The sequence below is a fragment of the Brassica oleracea genome, chromosome C8 (genome assembly GCF_000695525.1).
Source record: "Brassica oleracea var. oleracea cultivar TO1000 chromosome C8, BOL, whole genome shotgun sequence".
NCBI classification, from domain to species: domain Eukaryota; kingdom Viridiplantae; phylum Streptophyta; class Magnoliopsida; order Brassicales; family Brassicaceae; genus Brassica; species Brassica oleracea.
Window position 1 is genome coordinate 36,156,594 of NC_027755.1, and position 24,700 is coordinate 36,181,293.

The following is a 24,700-nucleotide window of genomic DNA, read 5'->3' on the forward strand; positions in this document are numbered from 1 at the left end:
ATAATCAGGTCTGAATCGTCGAAAATGAACTATATTTGTAGGTCGAATATCATAGAGATATCAGGAGAAGGAAGGACGGTGACTGAACTCGAGATCGAACTGCCTACGTACCCGTCAAGGGATCAAGTCTAAACGTAGTTCGGTTATCATCATCTCAAAGGAGATGTCGGTTTCATTGGCCTTGAGTAAGATGTCGGCCTCGTCTGTCTCGTGTGGGGCATCGTTTACGGGTGAGAATAATGATCTCGGGATCTCGGATTGGCTGATCACGATCTCGTAAGATCGGGTCTCGTGTGAACAGCCTTGCTTCTTAGCGCCTCGGAATACATGAACGTATTCGATTAACGGAACAAACTCTTTTGACTTCTTCTCTATAATAAATAACATATAATTATAGTGGGAATGATTTGGTACAAATCATGGTCCAACACATACTATTATAAATTAACTAAAATGATATAAAAGTAAAATATATCTTATAAGTTTTAAATTATAATAAAAACATAATATATTTGACCAAAAAAAAACATTGTATAATTTTTATAAATAAAATGAAATCTAAAGTTCAATGCAACCAAATGGTTTTGGCCTAGTGTTAAATGAGTTTCAGTTGGAGCTTTCGTCCTGGGTTCGATTTTTTTTAGCTATCCATAGATGCCTTAACTGGCAATGCCTTAAGTGGCAAAAAAAACTCGGATTTTTATGGGTTTCATGGTGATTAGTCATTGGATCTAGAAAATTTTTGGGATCACACCAAAGTTATCAAAAATAATAATAATAATAATAATAATATGATATAGTAATATGGTGTATTAGTTTCTTATTATTCGTCTAAAACCTACTCTCTCTGTTCCCGAAAGTAAGATTTTTTAGAGTATGTACGCTTATTAAAAATTTAATAAATATTTATAATTTAATTTATTTTTTATTTTATTATACAATTTCCAATAACTTTCCACCAATGAAATTTAATCAATTCAAATATTCTCAATTAATGTTCTTCAAAAGTATAAAAAAATATCTTAACAATATAGAAAATCTATCTTTGTGGAACAAGAAAAAAAATATAAAAAATCCTAGTTACGGACGGCGGAAGTATTCAATTGTCGGTTACAATATTATAATAGCTATGTTTTTAACTTTTTGTCCTATTATTAAGGTTAAGCAAATTCACTCTATTGCAAACCACAATGCTAATTTTTTCCGTCATACGTACGTCATAAGCTAAGCACGTTTAGTAAAATTATTTGAGTATATAGCACGAGGTCTTCGATGAAGAGTTGAAAACGAAACAGTAACTCAGACGCAAAACTCCATAAAAACCTCTGCCCCCACACAAGCCATAGACTCACTCACTCATCATTAATCAATGCTTCAACTACACTCCTCTCTGTAAGAAACCTCGACACAACCATCTCAGTTTCATTCTCTTTCCAAGTTTCAACATTCCCCAGAAAACAAGAGACAGACAACTTTAATCTAGTTTGATCAGTCTCAAAGAACGATGAGTACTAAGAAGAAAGGCAACAACTTTAAGCTTCTGAGTTTGTTTCTTTTTCTGGGAACATGCGTTGGAGACTACGGCATTGGAGTAGGAATCGGCGAAGGTGGAGTTTGGGTCGGCGGCGGCGGTAGCGGAGGCGGCGGAAACCCTAATTCCGACCCTGGCTCGGCTCCCAAGCAACAGACGAATCCAGCTTACAGTGCACTCCAATCCTGGAAAACCGCCATTGCAGAGGACCCATCCGGTGTTCTCAAGACATGGGTTGGCGAAGATGTCTGTTCTTACAAAGGAATCTTCTGCTCAGGCTCCTCCGTAACCGCCATAGATCTGAACAAAGCGAATCTCAAAGGCACCATCGTCAAAGACCTCTCTCTCCTCTCCGATTTAACCATCCTCCACCTCAACAGCAACAGATTCTCCGGTCAACTCCCAGATTCTCTCAGAGCCTTGTCGTCTCTCCAGGAGCTCGATCTCAGCAACAACAGATTCTCAGGCTCTTTCCCTCAAGTCGTGCTCTACATCCCCAACCTCGTCTACTTAGATCTCCGGTTCAACGGCTTCACCGGTTCGATTCCCGAGAGTCTATTCAACAAACAGCTTGACGCGATTCTCCTCAACAACAACGGCTTCACCGGAGAAATCCCCGAGAATCTCGGATCCTCGTCCGCCTCGCTGGTTAATCTCGCCAACAACAAGTTATCCGGCGAGATCCCGACGAGTTTCGGCATTTCCGGTTCGAAATTGAAGGAGGTTCTGTTTTTGAATAACCAGTTAACCGGTTGTATACCGGAATCGGTCGGGTTGTTCTCCGACATTGAAGTGTTGGACGTTAGTTTCAATTCCTTGATGGGTCACGTCCCCGACACGATCTCTTGCCTGTCGGAGATCGAAGTTTTGAACCTCGGACACAACAAATTCTCCGGCGATCTTCCCGATTTGGTCTGCTCCTTGAGGAATCTGTTGAATCTCACCGTCGCTTACAACTTCTTCTCCGGATTTAGCTCGGAGTGTTCGAGAATCAGCTTCGGGTTCGACTTCGCCGGGAATTGTATTCCCGGCAAGGGCTATCAGCGGCCGCAGCCGGACTGCTCGGTGATTCCCGGCGGCTCGTTGAGTTGCCTCAGGATTCCGGCGCAGCCGCTGACGTGCGCTGCGATCTTGGGACTGAAGGCGACTTCATCGTCTCCATGAAAATAATAAAGTTGGAAGCTTTTTGTTTCTCTCTGTTGTTTGCGAGATTTGTTATGCTTTGTGACTGTTATTATGATAGAAAATGCCAAAAATGGTTTTATCAGTTAATTATTAATCAGGTGATTTAGTTTTTTTTTAGTATGATTGATTACTTGAAGAAGTCTAGAAGCTTATTTCTGATTCTCTGTTTTGTTTTCTTCTAATCGGATCTTTCTGACAGGCATTAGAACAAACAAAAAAGTATTGCCAAGGACTTTTTTTTTTTTTGTAAAACCTTAGAGATATCCAAATCTCCTGTAAAATTAAAAAGATCTGAAATGTCAATAATATATAGAAATTTCAAAATATGTCTGATAAAACGATATAGTACCTGTAATATAAAAAATATATCCATAATACTCATATTTTTGGAGGGTATCCAATTGGTTTTTATGCCCGACTCTGATGTTTGACCCGAAAGAGCAAAAGTTTGCTGGATCGAATTTATTATAAGAACTCTAATCATCAATAAATTAACTGATCTTCAATAAATACATGATCATGTTGAATTGTTGATGCTGGTTCAGAACTGGTCCCCATCCTGCCTAACCCAATAAAGAATTTTACACTAAGCAAGAGGGGAAAGATCCTAAGAATTCAATTAGCAAAAACAAAATGATTGATTAATGAAATTACCAATTTACACAAGCATATAAAAAGCAAGAAATAAAAACAAATCAATAAAGAAATGTAAGATCAAATAACAAAAGCTTAGTTGAAAGTTGAAACTCATCAACTTGCTAATTACCAAACTTGTTGAAATGATAAAATATATTCAAGTTACATCTTTTCTGTTTTTCAGGCTGTGTTTAAGACCATCAAATTTTATAATTAGACAGTCTTTGTTAAACAAAAGAATCATTTTGGTCCGGGAATAGCTGTTTACTTTGAAAAAAAAAAAGCTGTTTACTTTTCTGATGAACAGCTGTTCTTTTAAAAACATGATTAAAAGGACTTTGAACAATGGAAGTAATCTTTTTTTTTAACAATGGAAGTAAATCTCTCACGGCTTGTTTTTCGAGTGATTTTATATTAGACACAAAATGTCTCACGTTGGATGGCTTGTTTTTCAAGTGTTTTTATATTAGACACAAAGTGTCTCACGTCGGATGTTAGAAGATATCCTTAATAATATATAAGATAGATGAGCCATTCCACTTATTGTCAATTAGTTTTATGTTAGAAGTTCATCTAGTTTAACATGGTATCAGATCTCGATCTACGCAGTCCAACCCGATCCACGTCGATCTGGCCAAAAGTTGGCCCATGGATCACACCAACCTTATTTCAAGCTGCAATCCACTTTATTTGCCTGGAAAGAAACACGACTATGCATAGCGAGCCTCCAAGTCAACTCACCAACCTTGTCCAATATAATCAAATATCTATAGGGTAATTAATATTTTTAAAAAACCAAAAACAGAGTCACACTTAATGTACAATTTTTTGTATAGATTGCATCCATATACTTTTAGAAACTCACAAAATTGTATGTGGAAACTAAAAACATATAGATGATAAGCGTGTTTCGATTGGATTTTATTTCAAAAATAAAATAAAACTGTGCTCCGTGGATTTTACAATATCAAGGTTGATCCAAATATATAATTCAATATAATCACTGGTCTTTAGTAATAGATCAAGTTCATCATCTCTACTTTGTCTTCAAGTAATTGACGAACTCATCCAAAGCATTGTATGAGGAACCTCCACTTCTCAGAGAGGCTTTGAGCTTTTCTTTTAAAACAAGTGCTCTCTCCCTCATCCCTGCACCTTCTTCATCCACAATCAACCTCTTCACAGCTCTCTCTACCTTTCCTCTTTCTACTTCACCTTCCAGCTGAATACCTGCTTCCCAAACACTTACTATGTATGCTGCGTTTACATTCTGCTCGCTTTGAAAAGGCCTACAAATCAATGGAACTCCTTCCACAATGCTCTCGAGTGTTGAGTTCCATCCACAGTGGCTCCAAAACCCTCCCACTGCAGGATGTCTTAAAACTTCTATCTGCGGTGCACGTTCAACAATGTATCCTCTCTCTGAGATAATTTTACTGACTTCGTTTGGCAATGCCTCTACACCGCGCGAGCCAAGGATAGAGCCTGGTCGAATGACCCATAGAAAAGGTTGGTTGCTATTACAAAGCCCCCAAGCCATCTCCAAAACTTCCTTAGTTTCCATTTGAGCTACGGTTCCCACGCTTATGTATATGACTGACCTCGATTTCTGCTTGTTTAACCATTCAATGCAGCCCTTGTCCTCTTCCCGTAAACTAGAAGGTGGTGAAGGTGTAACGTGAAGAGGTCCTAATGCGTACACTTCAATTCCAAGTTCTTGTTTCAGCCATGACACGGATAAGCTCTCTAGACAACTTGTCGTATTGAAGATAACAGCCGAAGCTGTTCTTTTGTTGACTACTTCCCCACGGATCTTCAAAACTGGCTCCACTGGCCCAAACCCTGAAGGTAGTAGGTCTTTGTATCTTAACGGATACAAATTCTCCACCACCTTTTCTTGCTTTTCTTGATCTACAAAGTTAAAGAATAAAAACCATGTTATAGTGAAACATGTGTTTTCAATATGAGTTATTAACTACAAAGTTAAGAAGAAAAACCATGGTTTCAAAATGAGTTTTTAAATTCTTAAAAAAGAAAACAGAATGAGTTATTAAGCTGGTTTTGGGTTACCTTTCATGTCGATCAAAAACTTGTCTAAATCGAGTTTGCTAAAAACACAGCGTGAGACATGATTTGTAGCACTTTGAGTGCTGAATATAACACTGGGAAGCTTGCACTCTTGAGCTACATACCCACAAAAGTACATGAACTCGTCGTAGATGATACAGTCAATATCATTGCCATGTTGCAGCAACAACTGACCTATACAGTCCTTAAAGCTTGCCTCACCCGTTTTGTTGAGCATCATCATAAACTCAATTTGTCCTAGTCCCTCGACTTCATACTTTGGCAAGCTTTTTGGTAATGTGACAAATTGAAAACCAGGGAACTGTTGTGAAGAAGAGCTTACTAGATCAAATTGTACTTGAACAACTGTAATTGAAAAGCCCTTCAAGTTAAGAGCTCTTCCGAGTTGCATCATTGGAGTTACATGCCCTTGTGCTGGAACTGGGACTAACACTATCCTTCTCATCGTTTCCTTTTTCTCCATTGCTTCTATCTCTGTTACTCATCCCCCTTAAAGAGAACAACTCTAAATAAGTGATCCAAATAATTAATTAAATCCCGCTTATAATGAAATATTCCACAGTCTTCAAAAAGATGCCATTTTAAATGTTCCTCATGTGGCCAACTACCTTTTCTTAATGCAGTAGTCTTTCCACTTGCTAATGAAACCTTTAATAGAAGGAAGGAAGGAAGAAATTAACATTACTTCCAAGAAAAAGCTTTACCGTTTATATTTGTTTAAACCTATTGGCAACTTTGTTTTTGTCGTTTTAGCACATGGTAGGTCTTGTTTTGAGATTTAGCTAATTATTAAAATATTAAGAACTTAAGACTCCAATCTTAAAAGTTAAAATACTTTATTTATATCATTGAGTAAAATATGGACTCTGTAAAGAAAGAAACCAGAGAGATCCAAACTATAACAATCTTTTTTTTGGTCGAACAATCTTTTCACGTTAGAAGAGGTTGTTCAATGGCGCTATTACAAAATCATGGTCCTAATCTTTTTACGGGTGGTCTTCGAATATCATGAACATATCCCTATCTATGCCTGTCAATATATCTTGTTTGCTTGTTTAAATCCTTCTTGTTCGTTATAAATAGGAGGAAATTGGCAAGGACACTTGGCGTGCATGGAGTTAGTGATTAAGCTAGAAGAAAGGCGAGACGCGAGTATAATTAATTGAATTTTATGACCGGCTGAGAATGTGTCTTTAGAATCCAACGGTTCAGACTTCATCTTACGACATTTTGGTAGCTCCTTAAATATCGAGAGAGACGACAGAGTCACCCGTCAGAGTTGCATTGCACATACATACGTTGAGAGATTAAAAACAAACGAACCGGGAATATTAGAAAGAAGAAGAAAGAGATCGAAACAATGTCGTGGCAAACTTACGTTGATGAGCACTTAATGTGCGATGTCGGTGACGGCCAAGGTCACCACCTCACCGCTGCCGCCATCATCGGCCATGACGGTAGCGTTTGGGCTCAGAGCGCTAATTTTCCTCAGGTAATATGTCTTCTTCTTGATCGTTCATGACCGCCTGCTTGAAGATTCCAACTTTCATTTTGTCAGTCCTTGGCATAGCCTTTTCAAACTATAATTTATAGGATGTGTGTAATTTTTTAGATCAATATTTATTGGGTTAATACATATATATATATATATATATATTGTTAAAAGTTTTAGCCTCAGTTTATTGCATATTTAGAACGTTCTTAATGTTTATATTTTAGATCGAAGTTATGTCAGATTTACGTTCATAATTTTATTTTCCTGATGATTGAAATTGTGATTGCTTCTTTTTTTATTGGCACCCTATGAAACGGAATAGAACAAATAAGTGTTTTCAAGTTATCTCCAATATGTTTATAAATGAACATATTACCTTTGTGATTCCAACATGTCTTGCTATGTGTACCAAATTCCTGATTTTGGGCAAGAATTAATTCAATTGTATCATATTTGATGATTCATTCTCTTCAAACAGTTCAAGCCTCAAGAGATGACAAATATCATGAAAGATTTCGATGAGCCGGGTCACCTAGCTCCCACTGGCTTGTTTCTTGCAGGACTAAAGTATATGGTCATCCAAGGCGAGCCTGGTGCAGTCATTCGTGGCAAGAAGGTAAGATTAGTAGAATGTTTAAGATTTAACAGTCCAATGCTTGTTTTTTGCATACACAATATTAGGAATTTGTTCTATTTTTAAGGTAATTTTATTTTCTCATATAAATGCAAATGAAAATCTAAAAATTGTGTTTGAAACAATCGAGTTTCTTTGCTTGTGCATATACATTTAGTACTTTTCACACATATATATAAGATAACAAGATTAAATATTGAGGTAAATTTCATCATTTGTTGATGTAACTGGCTAACGCAAATGGACTCACAACCTTCTGTTTGCGTTTGACGTTTTTACCTTAAAAATATTTTGTGAAGCTGACAATATGTTATCTATTTCAAAAAGCAAATTTTATATGTATAAAAAAGTTCCATCCACATGCAACGTAAACGCATTAATGCATTTGAAACAATTCATACCTAGATTAGGAGAATCAACTCTTGCAAATATCTGACGTTGAGAAATTGAAATTGGTTTTTAAACTAAAAACCATTGTTAGCGATTGGGACTTGCAAAGATTCTTTATTTTTTTGCAAAGATTCTTATTAAAAACTTGTGCAGGGAGCTGGAGGAATAACGATCAAGAAAACAGGACAATCCATGGTGTTTGGTTTGTACGAAGAACCAGTGACTCCAGGACAATGTAACATGGTCGTCGAGAGGCTGGGTGATTACTTGATCGAACAGGATCTCTGAACCTTCTAGAATGCTCCATTGCTGTTATTCAAATCCTTTAAATTATTGTTTCACTTTTTTTTTCTTTTGGTTGGGTGCATGGTTTTATTTCTTCCTAATTTAATTTTTGGTTTCTACTTTAGCAAAATTTAAAACAAGCCTAGGGTTTCAGATAATAACACAAAAGAAGAAACCTTCATCTTTTTCTTGGTTTTGTCATTAATTTGTTTATTTTTTTATTTGATTTATTTACATTAAGCACATTCTAATTTTATTAATACTATTATCTTTTTAAATCTTATTAAACATATAGCCACCTATATGTAGTAATTTATATGTTAAGGGAATTTTGAATATAATTACAGGTTTTGTAATACAAAGTATATTAAATGATAACAAATGTATAAACATATTTTAAGATTTTCCCTATAAATGCCACTATTTTCTAAATTTCATACACTGATAATTTTTATGTTATTTTATTTTATTTATAATTATTAATTTTGTGTATTTTTAAAAAATCTCACTTGTATGAACTTTTTATATATATATATATATATATATATATATATATATTGATATACGTTTTATATTTTAGAATTTGATTTTCTTATTTTACTATTTTATATTTAATAGTTTTACAATTGGGATCAGGTAGTTGTATTTTAATCTGCCAAATTTGACTACTAACACGATGATTGATTATTGAAAGTGATGGGCCAGATGTAAATGCAATGTTGTTGCAAACGCAATAATGTATGTTTTTTTTGTGCGAAACTAATAATGTATGATTGAGATCTGCAAAGAGAATGAATAATCCACTCTGTATTCGGAGAGAAGAATGATGGCTACATTCTGGCATCCCTCAACCTCTCTTTTGAATAAATATATAGATTTTTTTTTCTAAAGAAAGGGTTAAATACATATTTATTAAGGACACATACCTAATTTCCGAATGCAATGTGCAACTCACGGATTAACCATTTCCCGGGTATTCAAATGGGCCGTAAGCAATGAATCTATATCCGCGTGGTCACATGTGGAACTAATAATTTCACACTAGAGAGAAATCGATGATCTAAACCAACAAAACAACTCTTATTCTAGTGTAAACCACTAGACCACCACACAGTAATTAATATACAGCTTGTTTTGCAAATTCTCTATATAACTTAATCAACATTCATCAGCTTGATAATCAATATTAATATAGCAAGTATATAAAGTATTTTATACATAATTTCAAATAAGATATTAGTGATATAACTAAACATACTGGTGTTTCTAAGTATATATAAATTATGTTAAATAAATTTTCTCCATTTTGCATTAACATTCTATGATTTTGACTTGCTTTCATTTCTTTGGTTCTTCAGGTCTTTCTTCAACTCTAACTCTCTTGATGTTCGATTGTTCTGTTTATGGTGTCTGGCTCGGTGGTGGCGTCGCTGCGACTTACTACTTATTATTCAGCACGTTGTGTAGGTAGCTGATTGTTTACATATACCATTTTATGACTACACTGACTTATCGTAGTTGTAGTTTCCTTTCCGATTTCCCATTTAAACATTCTACTTTCCTACACTCTTTCTATAGTAAATATAATTTTTTTAAAAAAAACTTAACTAACAATTTAAAAGAAAAAATAATAATAATTTGCTTTGACAGCCCAAAAATAATAATAAATTACGAAAATTATTAATTTAAAGCACAAACATTTCATTGTCTGCGCTCACGGAGTCTAACCGAGAGAGAGAAGTAGAGAAGTCTTTCACAAAGTCATCGGAGAAGATGTCGTGGCAATCGTACGTTGACGACCACCTTATGTGCGATGTCGAAGGCAACCACCTCACCGCCGCCGCCATTCTCGGTCAAGACGGCAGTGTCTGGGCTCAGAGCGCCGCTTTCCCTCAGGTTTCCTCTCTTTCTCTTCTCTTCTCTGATCGGATCTGAGGAATCTCGGATCTGTGCGTTCTGAATCAGTCGAGTTGAACCTAGGGTTCTAGATCTTAAGTCTTGATTATCCGTAGAAGATCTTAAGTTTGATTAGTGTTCAATCTAATAATGTCTTGTTGATATGTTTTGTTACAGTTGAAGACTGAAGAAATCAATGGGATCACCAAGGACTTCGAGGAGCCTGGGTTTCTTGCCCCGACCGGTTTGTTTCTCGGTGGAGCTAAATACATGGTTATTCAAGGTGAACCTGGAGCTGTCATCCGAGGGAAGAAGGTAAACAACATGTCACATGTTTCCTACTGATTATGAAGATTTTATGATTAGACAATGTGATCAGACTTCATTTTGCAGGGACCTGGAGGAGTTACTATCAAGAAGACGACTCAAGCCTTGGTCATTGGTATCTACGAGGAGCCTATGACTGGAGGTCAATGCAATTTGGTTGTGGAGAGGCTCGGGGATTACCTCATCGAGTCTGATCTCTAAAAATTTCGAAGTCTCTTCTTTTTAACTAAAACAATGGTCATTGCCCCTTTTTCGATTTGTTACTTTAGAACCAAATATCTTTGTTGTTGGTCTTCTTGTTCCCGGGTTTGGGGTTTGTGCGCCTTGTAATGGCATTTGATGATATTATTTTTTCTTGCATTTTTATTTCTTTCATAATTTTTATTCTTGGGTGGATCTGTGGTTTGAAATATTTCTTGGCTTGGCAAACATATCAAATTCATCCTAAAACATGCTTTTATATAATGAGGTCCCAGCAGCACCGATGATCAGTACCCATGTCATACAAGTCAATGGATACGAGGTCATAGTTGAAGTTATTGAGAGCGAGCCAGTGAAGAATCCCCCTTCGATATGATGGGGGGTAACTGGCAAAAGATGAAAATAAAGGGAAAAAAAAAATAGACATCTCTCCCTCCCAAGAGCCTTTAAATGGTGATTATGGTTTCTCCTTCATTTCAGACAAATATTTTGTATCACCTTTATTCAAACCAAGGTTTCACCTCAAATCCAATATATGAAAACAGAAGATCTAATACAACAATGCCAGCTTTCCACTAACACAAGAAAGTGTTTGATAATCCGAACAGAAAAAAATGAAATCAACAACAAACTTTAGCTTTGTAACTAAAGAGCCATTAACATTGCTTCTGTCTACTTCTCAGATGAGTTTGGTCCTCTCTTCTTGCCAAAGCCAACAACTGAACAAGACAAACAAAAACAAATGAGGATCCACTTGTATGAAAAACAATTTTTGCTGCAATCTCAAGATTAACCAAGAAAAAAAAAAAAAGAACATGAACTAGCATCGAGTGTATTACAGATTAGAACAGATGAACAGAGAATCAAATGCTTGCGCAGACATACTTGCAAAACAAGCAATACCAAATCAAGATTCCTTTTACTTTCATGGTTATATCCCCATTGTAATACATGATGCAATGACATCTGATTGTTTTGATCATTAATAAAATTAATATTTGGGAAAAAAAATCTAAATGCTGATAAAGATACACTAACATTACGGATTGATGTCAAAGCAATTCACAAAGATTAATAAAAAAATTAAGAATCCAAACAACTGAATCAGTACAAGTCCAACAATCTTAAGATGAATACAAACAAAAGTAAAAGAGAGAGCACAAACAGAGACATTACAAAATGTTGATTGATTGGAACAGTATTTGCCAAAGAATGAATGATATAATGTTCGTCATCAGAAACTTTCATCTGCATTAATTAATTATGCGATTTAGATTGAGCCAAATACTGAAACTGAAATGACTAATCAGTAGACCTACTATGTTAAAATGGGCTAAGTCAAGACAATAAGACTACTCTCCACGTTGCATAACCAGTAATATCAAATTAATCGATCTGAAAGTAAGATTAATTACCGGCGGTGACGAAACGGCGGTTGTGTTGCAGTCTCTTGTGGGCACGGCCACGAGGCTTCTTCTTCTTGTCCTGCTTAGCCACTTTCGGTGTCTGACCTCTCACCTTCCCGGCACGAGCCAATGAACCGTGAACCTTTCCTGCGATTCATTACGACACAAAATCAGCAACAGTTGATTACGAGAAGAAAAAAAAAAGAAACAGCATGTCGAAGAGAATCACCCATGGCCGATCACAGATAAATCTTCTGGCTTCTCTGAAGAAGACGAGACGACGACGCTATGTTAAACATTTTAGGGCTACTGTCGCTTATATGTTAAGAGTTGTTTACGACCCAATATGGGCCCTATTGGGTTTTTAAATGGCCTTCAAAACCACAACAAAAGCAGTTTAGTTTTTGGTTCAAGTTTTTTTTTCTTGACCGGTTCGGCCGGTATACCATCAGCAGAACCTGATGAATTGATTTGAATCTGATTCCTTTTCTAACTTTTTTGTATCTTCCAAATTTTAATAGGAAACCAAAAGTCGGTCTCTATTTAATCAAAAGCAACTTTTGCGCAATTTTTTTTTTATCAGTGATCACCTTGTCTCGAGGGATTCTAGGTTTCCTTGAGGGTCACGTAATTTTGGGTTCTATTTTTTTTTTTATCAGAGATTCAACTAAATCAGAGGTTCTTTTGGATACAAAGGAGGAAGATTACACATGATGGTGGAGACCTCTGAAACAAGCAGTTCATGGGACGTTGCAATAGATTCTTCAAACATAGGGTTTAGGCTTCTAAAGAAGCAAGGATGGAAGGAAGGCACTGGTCTTGGAATCTCTCAGCAGGGTATATTAGAGCCTCCACGAACAGTGCTCAAAAACAACAAACGAGGACTTGGAGCTGAAAATACAAATAAGAGAAAAGCGGCAAAGCCTCACTCTATTGCTACAGATTCTAAACAAGTCGCTAAGAAGACAAAGAAACTATCTAAGAAGATGCGGAAGATGATTGAGCATGAGAAACACTTGCTGGAAAAGGAATTTGAACGAGCTTTCTTTAGGGAGTTCTGGCCTGATAATGTATAAAGAGATAGATTATACTACTTATGCTGATACTAGATACTCTGAAAATAGAATGACTTTATGCAGGTGATAAATATAGTAAACCGAACATCTTTTTTCATCTATTTGTTTCTCTAACTAGTAGAGGAAAGTGAAGTGATTTAAATCCAATCCTGCCAACTTTTGGCACCGGATATTCCTGTGGATGGGTTAGCTCTTACATATGGAGAAGGCGAACCTCCATGCTAACAAGACAACTCATTACTTGGTTGAGTTTTGCCGATGTTACAGGTAACAGGTTACTTCCAAACATCACACAATGAGGGAGGACTGGTCCCAGTGCTTGGTATTCACTGACATTAGCACCGGTCCATGCAGATTTTAATGATCCATACATATTTTGCATATCAAATTTCTCACGAGTAGATTAATAAATTTCACACAAATGCATAATACGGATATCACACTCAAAAGTTCAACACAATAACAGAGATTGTGAACTTACTAATAAAGATGACTAATTCAAATTGTCTATAGAACACTTAAAACATAAGAAATAAATTACCAAAATGGGCAAGTGATCAAACCAAACAAAAGTCTTGTTCTCTTTCTGTCTTTCATCTAAAGATTTAACAAACAAACAAAAAAAAGCTGAAACAATAGGATGAGGGTCTGTGAGAGTACTTCACTAGTTTTTTCTTTTCACTCGTCTTCTTCGATGACCTTGGTGCCCAAACCAGACAATCCTTCGGCCGGAATCTCAGCGACGGTGACGAGAGAGTAGAACTCCTCCTTGGCATCTTCATCATCGTTCCTCTTACGGGCAACGCGGACTCTGACTCTCCTAGGAGGACCACGGATTCCTCTGCTCCAAATCTGCTTGTTGAGCTTAACATCAACTCTAACGTCCTTGGTTCCCATAGCTTTCAATGCAAACTTCCTGATCTCTTTGATTGCATTGGGTGCCTTCTTCTTGAATGTGCTGTTTATACAAAGATCATATCACATTGATGACTTTGCATTTCTATAACCGTAAGATCAATCATGAGAAACAAGGAGATGTTCATGATCATCATGCATAAGTAGTAAACATGATTTAATGTCAATATAACACTAATTCAATTCGAGTTACACTCCACTACTAATTCGAATCAATCGGAGATGAAAATGAAGAGAGAAGAAAAGATGAAAAGAGTTACCAGCTATGAAGGCGCCTGTGGAGGTTGATAGTGTACTCCCTGGTAACGATCTCCTCCTTTCTTCCCTTCCCTTTCTCCATTTTCCTCGATCTCTCTTCTCTTCTCTTCAGAAAGGAAATGGAGACGGCACAGAGAGGTAACAATGAAGGACGGAGGTGACAAAACCCTAATTTATTATAATTTGGGCCGGATATGAGCCTGATGGGCTTTTAGCATCCTTTTTGGTAATGTGTTTCTCAAAACAAGTTGGTTTTGGTGGATTCAAAACAAGTCGAAAGCTAAAACTCCAGTAACATATCGCTTCTAATTTCATTACCGAGCTTTTGAATAAAAGCTTTTTCTTGTGTTCCTTGTCAATATTCAATGGCATTTGGCAAACAACTATTTCCAGAACCAAGTTTACTTTTGAACCGACTCAGTTCACATGTTTATTACAACATCAGTCTATAATAACGATTTTTCTTCGCCTAATTCGTTTGACAAGAAACTTAAGGTTTGTTTAACCAAGCTCTTGATTCGATAAATAAAGATTCAACAAAAAAGTGAATATCACAAGCACACAAGAAACATAAGCATAAGGAAGCTCCTTTTAAGATAATGAAAAGGAGCATAGTGTTATGAATTCAACTTCAACAAAAACAACTTAATAAACCTCTTCAGGAAATCTTTTACTTCGGAAAAAAAAAAACATATTCTGAACAAAAAAAAAAAAGGAGCATATTAAGCTTGACGGTTTCTTTGCTTGGCACCGGACTTGGCGACCCTAAGGCTTTTGCTGATGACACTGAGTCTAGCAAGAGCAAATTTCTTCAAGTCTGGCCTGTAGTAGTTGTCTACCACCTGATTCAGTTTCCACACAAATCAACCCGGTTATGACTAAATTAATAGTATCAAATACAAGCAGGCCTTATTAAACATCTATACGAGGCAAGACACAATAGTCGATCATAAACACAATCTTAATTCAGATCAATGCCAAAAATCCAAGCGTGACAATTCGATCTAAAGTACAAGAGAGATAGACAAACCTGGTTAGCAACAGCCTTGGACATCCTTGGGAATTCCTTCTTAAGGATAGACTTGTTGACAGAGACCTTAGGCTTGTTCTGCTTCTTGGTCTTGGTTGTGGCGAGGACAACACCTTGTTCCTTGTCAGCTGCCTGGATGGTCACAGTCTTCTTGTTTGCAAGACCTGAAAGCCATGACATTGTATCCTCGTCAGAATCTATAGTACTTATCAGTAGCAAAAAATCATTGTTAATTTTACCAGAGTGCTTGTAGGAGTTGAGGTTGCAGAGATTGTTGGTCTCCTTGCTGAACTGAACCTTGGCGTTGCCTCTCCCGAACTGTTTGACCAAGAAACAGTTGTTGGTCTTGACGATCTCCCATATCAACTGTCCTGGAACTGTCGCCATTTCCAAAAACCTATAACCGATCGAAACAGAAAGATGATAGTAAATCAGCAATACATACACGAACAACTGAGAGAGAGAGAGGGAGAGGATCTAAAAGCTCACCGTGAAAATTCGCAAAGATAAGAGTTAGATTCGCGTTTAGTGGTGTGGCGCCGGAGCTTTGTTAAATGACGATCGAGCTCTTTATATTAAAAACCCTAGCTACTGTGAAGGAAATTCATTTACGTGGAAAGTCTAAACTACCCCTAATTCTGTACGAACCCGTGATTCTCGGTTTTCGGTTTCATTTTCATATTGTACTTTCGAACCGACCGGCAAGATTTGGAAATTCAATCGTTTTTTTTTTTGTTCGGTTCGGCAAACACCAATCGATCGGTTTAACCCGATGGATTCGGGAGATGACCAACTAATAAACCGAGTTTCGTGAAATTAGCCGAATACAACCGGTTGATTCAGGTTCTTAAACAAATTAATCGTTGTTATGTTCGAGTTATGCCGTTTTCTAATTGCGTAAAAGGGAGACAGACATACTAATGGGCCTTAAACAAGCCTTTTTGGACCACGAGGTAAGAGAATGATCATCATACAAAAAGTATTGGAGCCTATTTGTCATGTCTTGACTAAAAATTTTATTTTTTTCAATAGTTAGGTCCGTCTACACCAAACTCCTTTTGTTGTTTTATAAAATAGTATTATATTATATCAGAATTTTGTTTAATTCATAGTTTTTGTATAATATAGTAGAGTGCTAGAAGAAAAAACAAGAGTTTGTTGTTACATTAAATGGTAAAAGTTATTGGAGTTGATGGGTGTTTAATTTGGTGGTCGAAATAGCCAACTCTAGAGTAGAAGACAAAAGAATAAAAAGTAAAGTGGTAAAGTTGTTAAATGAAATGATAATGAAAATTGGCTAAACGGCATAATAAAATTGGACTCGTGATTATTACAAAAATAAAATTAAAAACGTGATTATTACAAAAACTATATATGTTAACCGATCAGAACTCAAATGTAATAAAAAAAAAAGAAAGGAGACCAAATCAAAGAGAGATACGAATCGAAAACGGCGCCGTTGGGAAGTTCGGCGTAAATAAAATAAAAAGAGTCTCATCGGCGTCGGTGGGAAAATGATTAACCGCTGGCCATTAACGCAACACGGCTTTCTTATAACACACAGACATCGAGACAGAGATTGAAAGTGGTCCACTTCTCTCTCTCTCTCTCTCTTTACATCAAAGAAGAAGACAAACCAGAGCAAAAAGAGCCGTTGAAGCCTAGAAATCTAACCCTTCTCTTTCAATCTCAACACAACAGAGAGAGAAGAGAAAAAGAGGCATCTTTTGAAGTCATGGCGGGTTTAAACGACGACGTCTCAGTCGACATTGAAGAGATCTCCAATGGTGGAAAGGTTTTGTTTTTGACACACACACACATTCAGCTCCGAAATTTACTTTCTTTATTTGTCTTCTTTCCTCTTTCGTTTTCCTATGTATCTTTTTATGGCAAATTAGATTCGTCTCATTTCATTTTTTCTCTCTTATGGGTTCATAGTTTTCCTAATTAGCTTCCAATCTCAGTGGTAATTACTGTATAATTGAGAGAAATATATTCACTTTCCGATTGAAACCAGTGTAATATTATTAGCTGTTTTTGTCAAATTAGATTTAGTTTTTATGACAAGTTGGATCTTTAAAAAAAAAAAGTTGTTTTACTTTTGTCTGATGATAATCCTCTGAAGGAAATCTGTCAACTTGGGTGTTTGGTTTATTCGAATCTCCTTTTCTTCTGCATAAAAGGTCAAGAGACTCCCTTGAAAAAATGGTATCTTTTTTTGATGCTCTATGATTGATATATGATGTCTGACTTTTTTTTAGTGACAACTTATCTCTTCTGCTGATTTTCTGAGTCTTTGCACATGGGAGAATCTAATTGAGAACCTTTTTTTTATTTTTATTTTGTGTGGTCTGGAACAAAGTTGGAATGTTCCTTTCTTAGCTGTAGTAGTTAGTACCTGCTTAAAACAAGAATAAAATTGAAAAGACTTATTGTGGTTTCTCTGAGCTGATTTTGGATGAGACTAATGGTGTGTGTCTGTATATGATAATCAAGCTTGTGGCATTGTAGTTTGGATAGACTGATTCAGTTCTTTCTTTGTTTTGATCTTTTTGGCAGGAGCATCATGTCAAAACATGCCATGGTTTGGTTTCAGTTGTAGTCTATGGAGACCAAGAGAAGCCAGCATTGATCACTTACCCTGATGTAGCATTAAATTGTAAGAGTAGTGGTGAAAATATATGCAGTGGTTTATATTCACTTTCACATAAACCTGATGTTAGATTGTTATGTTTGGCTAGACTTGTCTTGCTTCCAAGGGCTGTTTCTCTGCCCTGAAGCAGTGTCTTTGCTCCTCCATAACTTCTGCATCTACCATATTAGTCCCCCTGGACATGAGGTTTGCAAATTTGATTCTCTTGTTTGTTATATCTACTTTTGCTGCTGCTTGCTCACGTTTTGTCGTTTCTACAAAGAGTTTTTGTAGTTCGGAGCTGCTCCAGTTTGTTCCACTGATCCGTCGCCTTCTGTTGAAGACCTTGCTGACCAGATTCTCGAAGTCTTGAACTTCTTTAGGTAAAGCTTGAATCAACTAACAACTCTCACACTTGAACATTGGGAGTAACTTTATAAATCCTTAAAAAAATGTGTTTAATGTCTTCCTTGCAGACTGGAGTCAGTAATGTGCATGGGGATCACTGCTGGTGCCTACATCCTCTCCTTATTTGCTGTATGTACTTATTGAGGCTCCTTGAGGATTTATTTGTAGCTACAATTCTTTTTTTTCCATTACTTATCAGCCATCAATGATTGTTTTATGGTTTTGCAGATAAAACATAAAGATCGAGTTTTGGGTCTGATTCTGATATCGCCTCTATGCAAAGCACCCTCATGGTCTGAATGGTTTTATTACAAGGTTTAGTTTTATAAAAAAAAAAATCTACAAAAAGTCACACACTCTTAATTCGCATCCAGACGAGTATATAAACATGTTGTTAGTACTAACGTTCTGCAGGTAGTGTCAAACTTGTTGTACTATTATGGCATGTCTGGATTGTTAAAAGATCGTTTCCTTCAGAGGTACTTCAGTAAGGTAAATATTCCCCACCCTGCATATGTAATGTAAACTCTCAATAGACTTCGATTTTTTGAAACTGTTTTATATAATCACGACAGGAAGCTCGTGGTAGCTCTGAAGTTCCAGAGAGGGATGTAGTACATGAATGCAGAAGGGTCAGTCAGTGCTTTATTAAACTCAGTACTAGTCTTTCAGTTGAATACGGTTTTTCTTCACCTTAAAATTGTTGTAACACTCATGATGTGTTTGTCTCAGCTGCTTGGTGAAAGACACGGTGTTAGCCTTAGGAGGTTTCTGGAAGCAATCAACAGGAGACATGACATAACTGATGGGTTGAGAAGTTTAAAATGCCGTACACTCATATTTGTTGGAGACCAATCTCCTTTCCACTCTGAGACTCTTCACATGGTGGCTGCATTAGACAGAAAAAACAGCGCCTTGGTTGAGGTATGCAGGTTTAATGCAACTAAAAGCTCTGGGGACATTTTCTGATGTTGTTTGTTTTGAGATATTATTGTAGGTGCAAGCTTGTGGATCAATGGTGACAGAAGAGCAACCACATGCGATGTTGATACCAATGGAGTTCTTTTTCATGGGCTTTGGGTTGTACCGGCCTGGTCGGGTTAGTGATAGTCCTACGAGTCCACTCAGCCCGTCGTGCATTTCGCCTGAGCTTCTGTCTCCGGAGAGTCTTGGTTTGAAGCTTAAGCCAATAAAGACTCGGGTTCCCACCAAATGCTAAAGAAACCATTGATTCTTTTTTTCATATTCTTTAATTGAATTGTATTTCTTGTTGTACTCTATTATGTAGTCGATTAACTCGTAAACACTTTTATTTTAGAGATACTAGTTTTATGGGTTGATGATATCATTACAATACGTTTGAAGGTTGTTTCTAGATGAAAGAAACTACACTAAGAAAAAAAAAATAGAATTTCCTACCCATTTTTTACCCAAAAATAAAAAATCACAAAACATGATTAAAAGAAAAAAAATGAAGCAAAGTTACAAGTCTTCGTGTAAGAGATTTTATACAGTTTCCTCTTTGGGTTTTTTTCTCCTGATCTCGCGAAACATCTATACATCCAGAACACAATATCGAGGGTTCCTCCACATTCATTGCCTTAGTCTTGAGATCAAATGTGGCGGCTTTGATGTTGTACTGAAATATCATCTAAGAATCGTGAAGAGAACCTTGGATCATTAGTGATATACGCTTTGCACTCTCCGAATGATACAAATCTCCTCCTTTCAAACCAATCTGATACACAGATGAAGGCCAAAAAAAAGGTCCAAAAAGTTCAGATTGAGCCAAAAGCTGTAGAGAGAGAGACACAGAGATGTTTTAGAATATACCTCAGTCGAGCTATCCGGAGAGAACCACCGTAAGAGCACCCCTAAATGTACTACGGCTGGTATCAACTTGAATAGGAATGGTGTCGTTACCTGCAAAACATATTACTTACTTTAATATTTACTAAACAAATTTTTTTTTGGGGCATGTGAAATCTACTCCGCTATTCCTTGAGAAAGCAAAATAAACACACAAAAAATGGACCATTACCAAACTTAAAGCAGTTGTTCCCAGAAGCAGGAGGTAGAGTTTGCTCTGAAAATAAACACACACCCCTTTCCTTAATATAGCTCAAGAAAAGCAACATGGTACACGCGGTCTGGAAGACGCATTTGATTGCTTACCTCAATTAGGTGAAGATTAGATGCTCGACTTAGCAGAACAAAAGCAAATTCCCCAATCTGCGCAAGTGACATTCCAACCTATAGACAAAAGAAAACTCTGAGGCCTCTTTCTCCTCACGAGAAGGTTTGGAATTTTATATGAAAGTAGGTCCACTTCTTACAAGTACTGCAGTTCTGTTATTGTATCCAAAGACTTTAACAACGATCGCAACTACCACGGTCTTTATCACTATCACTAGCAACACTGCTGCTACCAGGATGTCAACATGGTTCCACAAGAAGTGCATATGTATCAACATTCCAATACTAGCAAGGAATAGTGCCGCAAAAAAATTCCGTATGGGTTCCACCTGCAAAGGGGCACATAAACAATAACCACGGCTGATGTATAAGGTAGAAGTATATTTTTTGTACTATTAGACAAAGACGGGTAATGTATTTCATCAAGAATTCAACGACACCTTTAGAAATAAAGATTGTCCAAAGAAACTGGAAAGATACTCTAAGGTACGAAAGAATCAAACTTGACTTCTTACTTGTTCAAGAGTGTGCTGAGCAAGATCAGTTGTTGAGATCATCACTCCCGCCGCAAAGGAACCCAACTCAAGACTTAAACCGAGTTTGTCACTACACTGAAGAAACCAAACCGATACTGTGGTTTTATGAATTCAAATATTTGAGAGGCACACATGTGCAGACGGACGATAGGTAAGAAGAACAAGTGGTCAGAGACTAACCCAAGCGACAAGCAAGCAAAATGCTACAGCGGCCAACTGGTAGAGCTCGTTAGTCTGCCAAAAATTTGTAGAACGCTTAAGTTGATAAACAAAGTAAAAACCAACATGGAAGCAGGTAAAAAAAAAAGTGTGTATACCTGAGAAGAAAGGCTTGTCATAAGTTTTAGAAACCAAGGTACCCAGGTACGTGACAATACAAACAAAGCAGCCAAAAACGCAATTAAAATAGCCAACCTGGAAATAAAATAAAGTGTCAAAACCACAACATAACAAGTGGCAAAAAGGAAAGAAGTCTATTGTCTGATATTTTCACAGAACTTCCTGGAGAAAAAGTACATACGATTTAGCCATGGACAACATTCCTTGAAGGACACCAGAAGTGCCACCAAGAACCGGAAGGAGAGCAAAAAGCAAACCCACAGCACAATCCTAGTTATTTATGAAACCATAAATCAAATATCTAATGAAAGTAGCTGTTGCATTGTAGAGTAAGCGGAAAAAAGGGCTTTAAAATCATATCAGATATTCTATTGTTTGAAGAGTGACCAAGTAGATACCTGAAGGATAAGAGTTCCCACGGTTATCTGACCATGAAGAGCACTTATGCTATTTTTTTCCATTAAAAATTTCAAAACCTGGTACAAGAATCACGGGCGAGTTAATGATGTCACATGAGGATCAAGTCTACAGAGCAAGCTAGGAAAACATAAACGGTACAGTAAAGAGACGATAAAATAAAGTGAGGGTGAGCACAAGGAACCCAATAAATTTAAACAGTGTAGAACAAGATCAAAATATTATACATGCAAAAATACAAATGTGACATTAGAATATACCACCGCTGTTGAAGACATTGAAAGAAATGCACCAACGAATATTCCTTCTGTTAGTTTACCGCCACATAACTGCAATGAAGAAACAGCTAAGTCAACCGAATGCATTCCAAGTTCACGAAGATTTACACAAGAATTCTCTAATAACTCTTTCTTTAACCAGATTGCTGCTGGCCTGCTACTATCTAGAACATACCGAGGCTGTTATCCCACTCAAGCACATGAACAAAAATATCTGAAGGAGACCTCCTGGAATAGCTACTGCACGAACTACACGAAGCTGCAACGACAAAGTACAATAACTCTCTTAAAGTTTCAATTGGTCGGAACAACGAAACCATACAAACATAAGAAGGTGAAAACGTGCAAACCTTTGCTGCAGAAAATTCTAATCCTAAAGCAAAAAGGAGAAAGATAACACCAAACTGAGCTACTGTTTCAACCTGTGCTACACAAAAAAAAAATATCAAGTCCTTGTCAACCATTTACATAACCAGGCAATCTGCTAGTTGCCATAGATACGTAATATGCAGACACAAAAAGAGGAACTTTGAAGAACTAAAGCTGATGTAAGTTACCTGCACCATTTCACTAACAAAGCTTAACCCACCCGGTCCAATGACAGATCCCGCCAATAGATACCCAGTAATGACCTGCAATGATACAAGTAGTGTAGAACTTAAATAATGGTTCGATCATTCAAGTGGCAACAAATACTCAAAAACTAACAGAATAAACCAGAAAGTCACAAGCTCTGCAAAGGAAGCGTGTGCTCACCGGTTGGCCAGCACAGGCAAAAGCAATTCCACCACAAGTAGCAGAAACAATGACGACAACCAGATCTGATATCAGCCTAATGTACCGTTAAAGAGAGATGCCCCCAACAAAAAAAAACAGTTAGGTAGATTCTTACAGAATATAATAGAACCGAAACAAAAAGAATTGTCCTTACCTTAAATCAAGCTGCAGTACAGGGTACTTGGATTTTGGATTGGACATGATAAAAACGTTGTCCTGGATTGGAATTGCAGTAAATTAATGTCATCTTAAACGCTAGATGTATATTATTGAGTCATAATATACTGTACAAGTGATTTAAGACTATGCAAGCTTACCTTCCTATCAATCAGTCTTGGAGTATCTTCAACGCCATTCTCGTTATCCAAATTAAAGAACGATCTAGAGTAAAAGGCACTGGTTATGTAACAGTTTCTTGAGCCTATGAAACAAAAGTAGATAACAGCCACTACTTGCACAAACAAAATCCAAACAGGGTAAATTATGAAGACTCACTTCTCCTCTTTGGTCTTGGTTTCATTTTTCTTGAGCTTAACTCGAGCAACAGTCTCCAGAACAGCCTAATGAGCATAACAAATGGCTTAATAAAAAAGAAAGAAGGAAAGAAAGAAAACAAGACACGTTATTGAGTAGTGTGGTGTGTAAAAAGCAAAAACAAAGATTAAAACTTGCATGCAATGAACCAACCTGCTGATCAGCAACACTATTATTGAAGCTTCCTGGATCTGGAACTGCAAATAGCAAAACAAATTCATAAACAGCACATTCAAAGCCGCAATACCTTTATCAAATTCTAGAACGATCATAAAATCTACAAACCGAGATAAAATCCTCTAATAATCAATCAGTGATAAATCTAGTGAGACCCAAAACAAGCTGAGCTCTGAAGACATAAAACCCTAGCTCCACAGCGAACGCACTAAACAAACCAAATGCGAAATTGAAGATCTAGTAGACGAACCATCATTCTGGTCATTCTCAGGAAACTCCTTCTCAAGCGCACGATCGATCATATCGGCGAAACTGTCCTCCTTGGGTTTCGCGTTCGTCGCATTGGACTCAGCGGAGGTTCCGTTGATCTCCTCCCGAGTGATAACTGAGTCGGTCCCGATAACGGAGTCGGCGGAAAAAGCAAGAGAGAAGCTACAGATCAGAAGAAACGCGAGAAACCTCATCGGTTCTACGGAGAAGAATTTGTCAGTTTTACACCGCCGCATCTCAGTGGTGGTGTGCCGCGGCGAAGCGATAGAGAGAGAGTGAGTGAGATTTGATTTTGCTCGTGTGTGATTCCTTCTCTTCTTCGTCTCTCTCCTTCGAGTGGTTGGAGAACGAAAAAGCAGAAAGATTGAGGCAAAATTAATTTTTTTTTTTTTTAAATAATTATTAAGTGGTAACTGATTCATTAACACACGCGCGCGTGATTTTCCTTTTCGTGGCTGTGAAGAGAGAAATATTACCCCTGTTCGGGAACGCGCTAGGCGCTACTTAGACGGTCGGGTTGGGCCTAGCGCCTAAATAGAAAATCGGAGATTAATCGGAAATTATGCGGAGCGGAATTTTTAGATGGTTTACAATGTTATAAAACATGTTAATCTTTAATTGTGTATAACATTAATACATTTTCATGTTTAAGATTGTATAAAACACACAAATAGAATATATAAACTTAATATAGTGTAATTTTCATCAAAATTATGAATATAAATGATATTTATAAAATTTTAGATCAAATAAATAAATAAAAATATTATTAAAAATAAAAAA

At 36.9% G+C, this 24,700-nt stretch overlaps 10 protein-coding genes across 13 annotated transcripts; 5 read left to right on the plus strand and 5 right to left on the minus strand.

Moving 5' to 3' along the window:
- The first annotated feature begins 1,242 nt into the window (after positions 1 to 1,242).
- LOC106307513 (leucine-rich repeat extensin-like protein 4) lies at positions 1,243 to 2,832 on the plus strand. The gene has a single exon (XM_013744495.1). The coding sequence runs from the start codon at positions 1,505 to 1,507 to the stop codon at positions 2,693 to 2,695; it is 1,191 nt and encodes a 396-aa protein (XP_013599949.1). The 5' UTR covers positions 1,243 to 1,504; the 3' UTR covers positions 2,696 to 2,832.
- Positions 2,833 to 4,305: 1,473 nt separating this feature from the next.
- On the minus strand, positions 4,306 to 5,911 carry LOC106310844 (UDP-glycosyltransferase 76E4-like). Its single transcript, XM_013748067.1, has 2 exons — positions 5,423 to 5,911; positions 4,306 to 5,263 (listed from the first exon to the last, which is right to left on the minus strand). The coding sequence occupies exons 1-2, from the start codon at positions 5,901 to 5,903 to the stop codon at positions 4,389 to 4,391; spliced, it is 1,356 nt and encodes a 451-aa protein (XP_013603521.1). The 5' UTR covers positions 5,904 to 5,911; the 3' UTR covers positions 4,306 to 4,388.
- An 818-nt stretch (positions 5,912 to 6,729) lies between these two features.
- LOC106310711 (profilin-4-like) lies at positions 6,730 to 8,427 on the plus strand. The gene is made up of 3 exons (XM_013747934.1): positions 6,730 to 6,932; positions 7,414 to 7,551; positions 8,113 to 8,427. The coding sequence occupies exons 1-3, from the start codon at positions 6,801 to 6,803 to the stop codon at positions 8,245 to 8,247; spliced, it is 405 nt and encodes a 134-aa protein (XP_013603388.1). The 5' UTR covers positions 6,730 to 6,800; the 3' UTR covers positions 8,248 to 8,427.
- Positions 8,428 to 9,526: 1,099 nt separating this feature from the next.
- On the plus strand, positions 9,527 to 10,917 carry LOC106307541 (profilin-1-like). Its single transcript, XM_013744527.1, has 5 exons — positions 9,527 to 9,711; positions 9,936 to 10,140; positions 10,318 to 10,455; positions 10,534 to 10,672; positions 10,744 to 10,917. Exons 1-4 carry the CDS (start codon positions 9,566 to 9,568, stop codon positions 10,666 to 10,668), a joined length of 624 nt encoding a protein of 207 aa, XP_013599981.1. The 5' UTR covers positions 9,527 to 9,565; the 3' UTR covers positions 10,669 to 10,672; positions 10,744 to 10,917.
- A 225-nt stretch (positions 10,918 to 11,142) lies between these two features.
- Positions 11,143 to 12,390, minus strand: LOC106307542 (40S ribosomal protein S30). The gene is made up of 3 exons (XM_013744528.1): positions 12,304 to 12,390; positions 12,084 to 12,221; positions 11,143 to 11,387 (listed from the first exon to the last, which is right to left on the minus strand). The coding sequence occupies exons 1-3, from the start codon at positions 12,305 to 12,307 to the stop codon at positions 11,341 to 11,343; spliced, it is 189 nt and encodes a 62-aa protein (XP_013599982.1). The 5' UTR covers positions 12,308 to 12,390; the 3' UTR covers positions 11,143 to 11,340.
- A 397-nt stretch (positions 12,391 to 12,787) lies between these two features.
- LOC106311434 (G patch domain and ankyrin repeat-containing protein 1 homolog) lies at positions 12,788 to 13,150 on the plus strand. The gene has a single exon (XM_013748624.1). It carries the CDS (start codon positions 12,788 to 12,790, stop codon positions 13,148 to 13,150), a length of 363 nt encoding a protein of 120 aa, XP_013604078.1.
- Positions 13,151 to 13,598: 448 nt separating this feature from the next.
- Positions 13,599 to 14,561, minus strand: LOC106309742 (60S ribosomal protein L31-1). The gene is made up of 2 exons (XM_013746853.1): positions 14,326 to 14,561; positions 13,599 to 14,108 (listed from the first exon to the last, which is right to left on the minus strand). The coding sequence occupies exons 1-2, from the start codon at positions 14,403 to 14,405 to the stop codon at positions 13,829 to 13,831; spliced, it is 360 nt and encodes a 119-aa protein (XP_013602307.1). The 5' UTR covers positions 14,406 to 14,561; the 3' UTR covers positions 13,599 to 13,828.
- Positions 14,562 to 14,849: 288 nt separating this feature from the next.
- On the minus strand, positions 14,850 to 15,918 carry LOC106309734 (60S ribosomal protein L28-1). 2 transcript variants are annotated; one of them, XM_013746842.1, is made up of 4 exons: positions 15,843 to 15,918; positions 15,593 to 15,750; positions 15,354 to 15,517; positions 14,850 to 15,165 (listed from the first exon to the last, which is right to left on the minus strand). In XM_013746842.1, exons 2-4 carry the CDS (start codon positions 15,738 to 15,740, stop codon positions 15,046 to 15,048), a joined length of 432 nt encoding a protein of 143 aa, XP_013602296.1. In that variant the 5' UTR covers positions 15,741 to 15,750; positions 15,843 to 15,918; the 3' UTR covers positions 14,850 to 15,045. The 2 variants fall into 2 exon arrangements, with proteins under 2 accessions (XP_013602296.1, XP_013602298.1); XM_013746844.1 differs by having other exon boundaries at positions 15,593 to 15,770; positions 15,823 to 15,900.
- Positions 15,919 to 16,779: 861 nt separating this feature from the next.
- Positions 16,780 to 19,747, plus strand: LOC106312354 (pollen-specific protein SF21). 3 transcript variants are annotated; one of them, XM_013749844.1, is made up of 11 exons: positions 17,303 to 17,319; positions 17,479 to 17,561; positions 17,913 to 18,012; positions 18,095 to 18,192; positions 18,280 to 18,368; positions 18,462 to 18,522; positions 18,622 to 18,708; positions 18,808 to 18,885; positions 18,969 to 19,025; positions 19,126 to 19,317; positions 19,391 to 19,747. In XM_013749844.1, the coding sequence occupies exons 2-11, from the start codon at positions 17,559 to 17,561 to the stop codon at positions 19,610 to 19,612; spliced, it is 987 nt and encodes a 328-aa protein (XP_013605298.1). In that variant the 5' UTR covers positions 17,303 to 17,319; positions 17,479 to 17,558; the 3' UTR covers positions 19,613 to 19,747. The 3 variants fall into 3 exon arrangements, with proteins under 3 accessions (XP_013605296.1, XP_013605298.1, XP_013605297.1); XM_013749842.1 differs by lacking the exons at positions 17,303 to 17,319; positions 17,479 to 17,561 and adding an exon at positions 16,780 to 17,148; XM_013749843.1 differs by lacking the exons at positions 17,303 to 17,319; positions 17,479 to 17,561 and adding an exon at positions 17,600 to 17,823.
- A 118-nt stretch (positions 19,748 to 19,865) lies between these two features.
- LOC106312353 (K(+) efflux antiporter 4) lies at positions 19,866 to 24,176 on the minus strand (the record flags this gene model as incomplete). The annotated part of the gene is given in 20 exon segments (XM_013749841.1): positions 19,866 to 20,131; positions 20,227 to 20,316; positions 20,435 to 20,479; positions 20,569 to 20,646; positions 20,730 to 20,918; positions 21,105 to 21,200; positions 21,306 to 21,359; positions 21,443 to 21,539; positions 21,646 to 21,734; positions 21,863 to 21,940; positions 22,142 to 22,210; positions 22,335 to 22,418; positions 22,510 to 22,581; positions 22,717 to 22,791; positions 22,916 to 22,991; positions 23,091 to 23,152; positions 23,254 to 23,317; positions 23,432 to 23,496; positions 23,624 to 23,667; positions 23,898 to 24,176. Coding segments are annotated over 20 exon segments (1,770 nt in total). The 3' UTR covers positions 19,866 to 20,044.
- Positions 24,177 to 24,700: the final 524 nt, after the last annotated feature.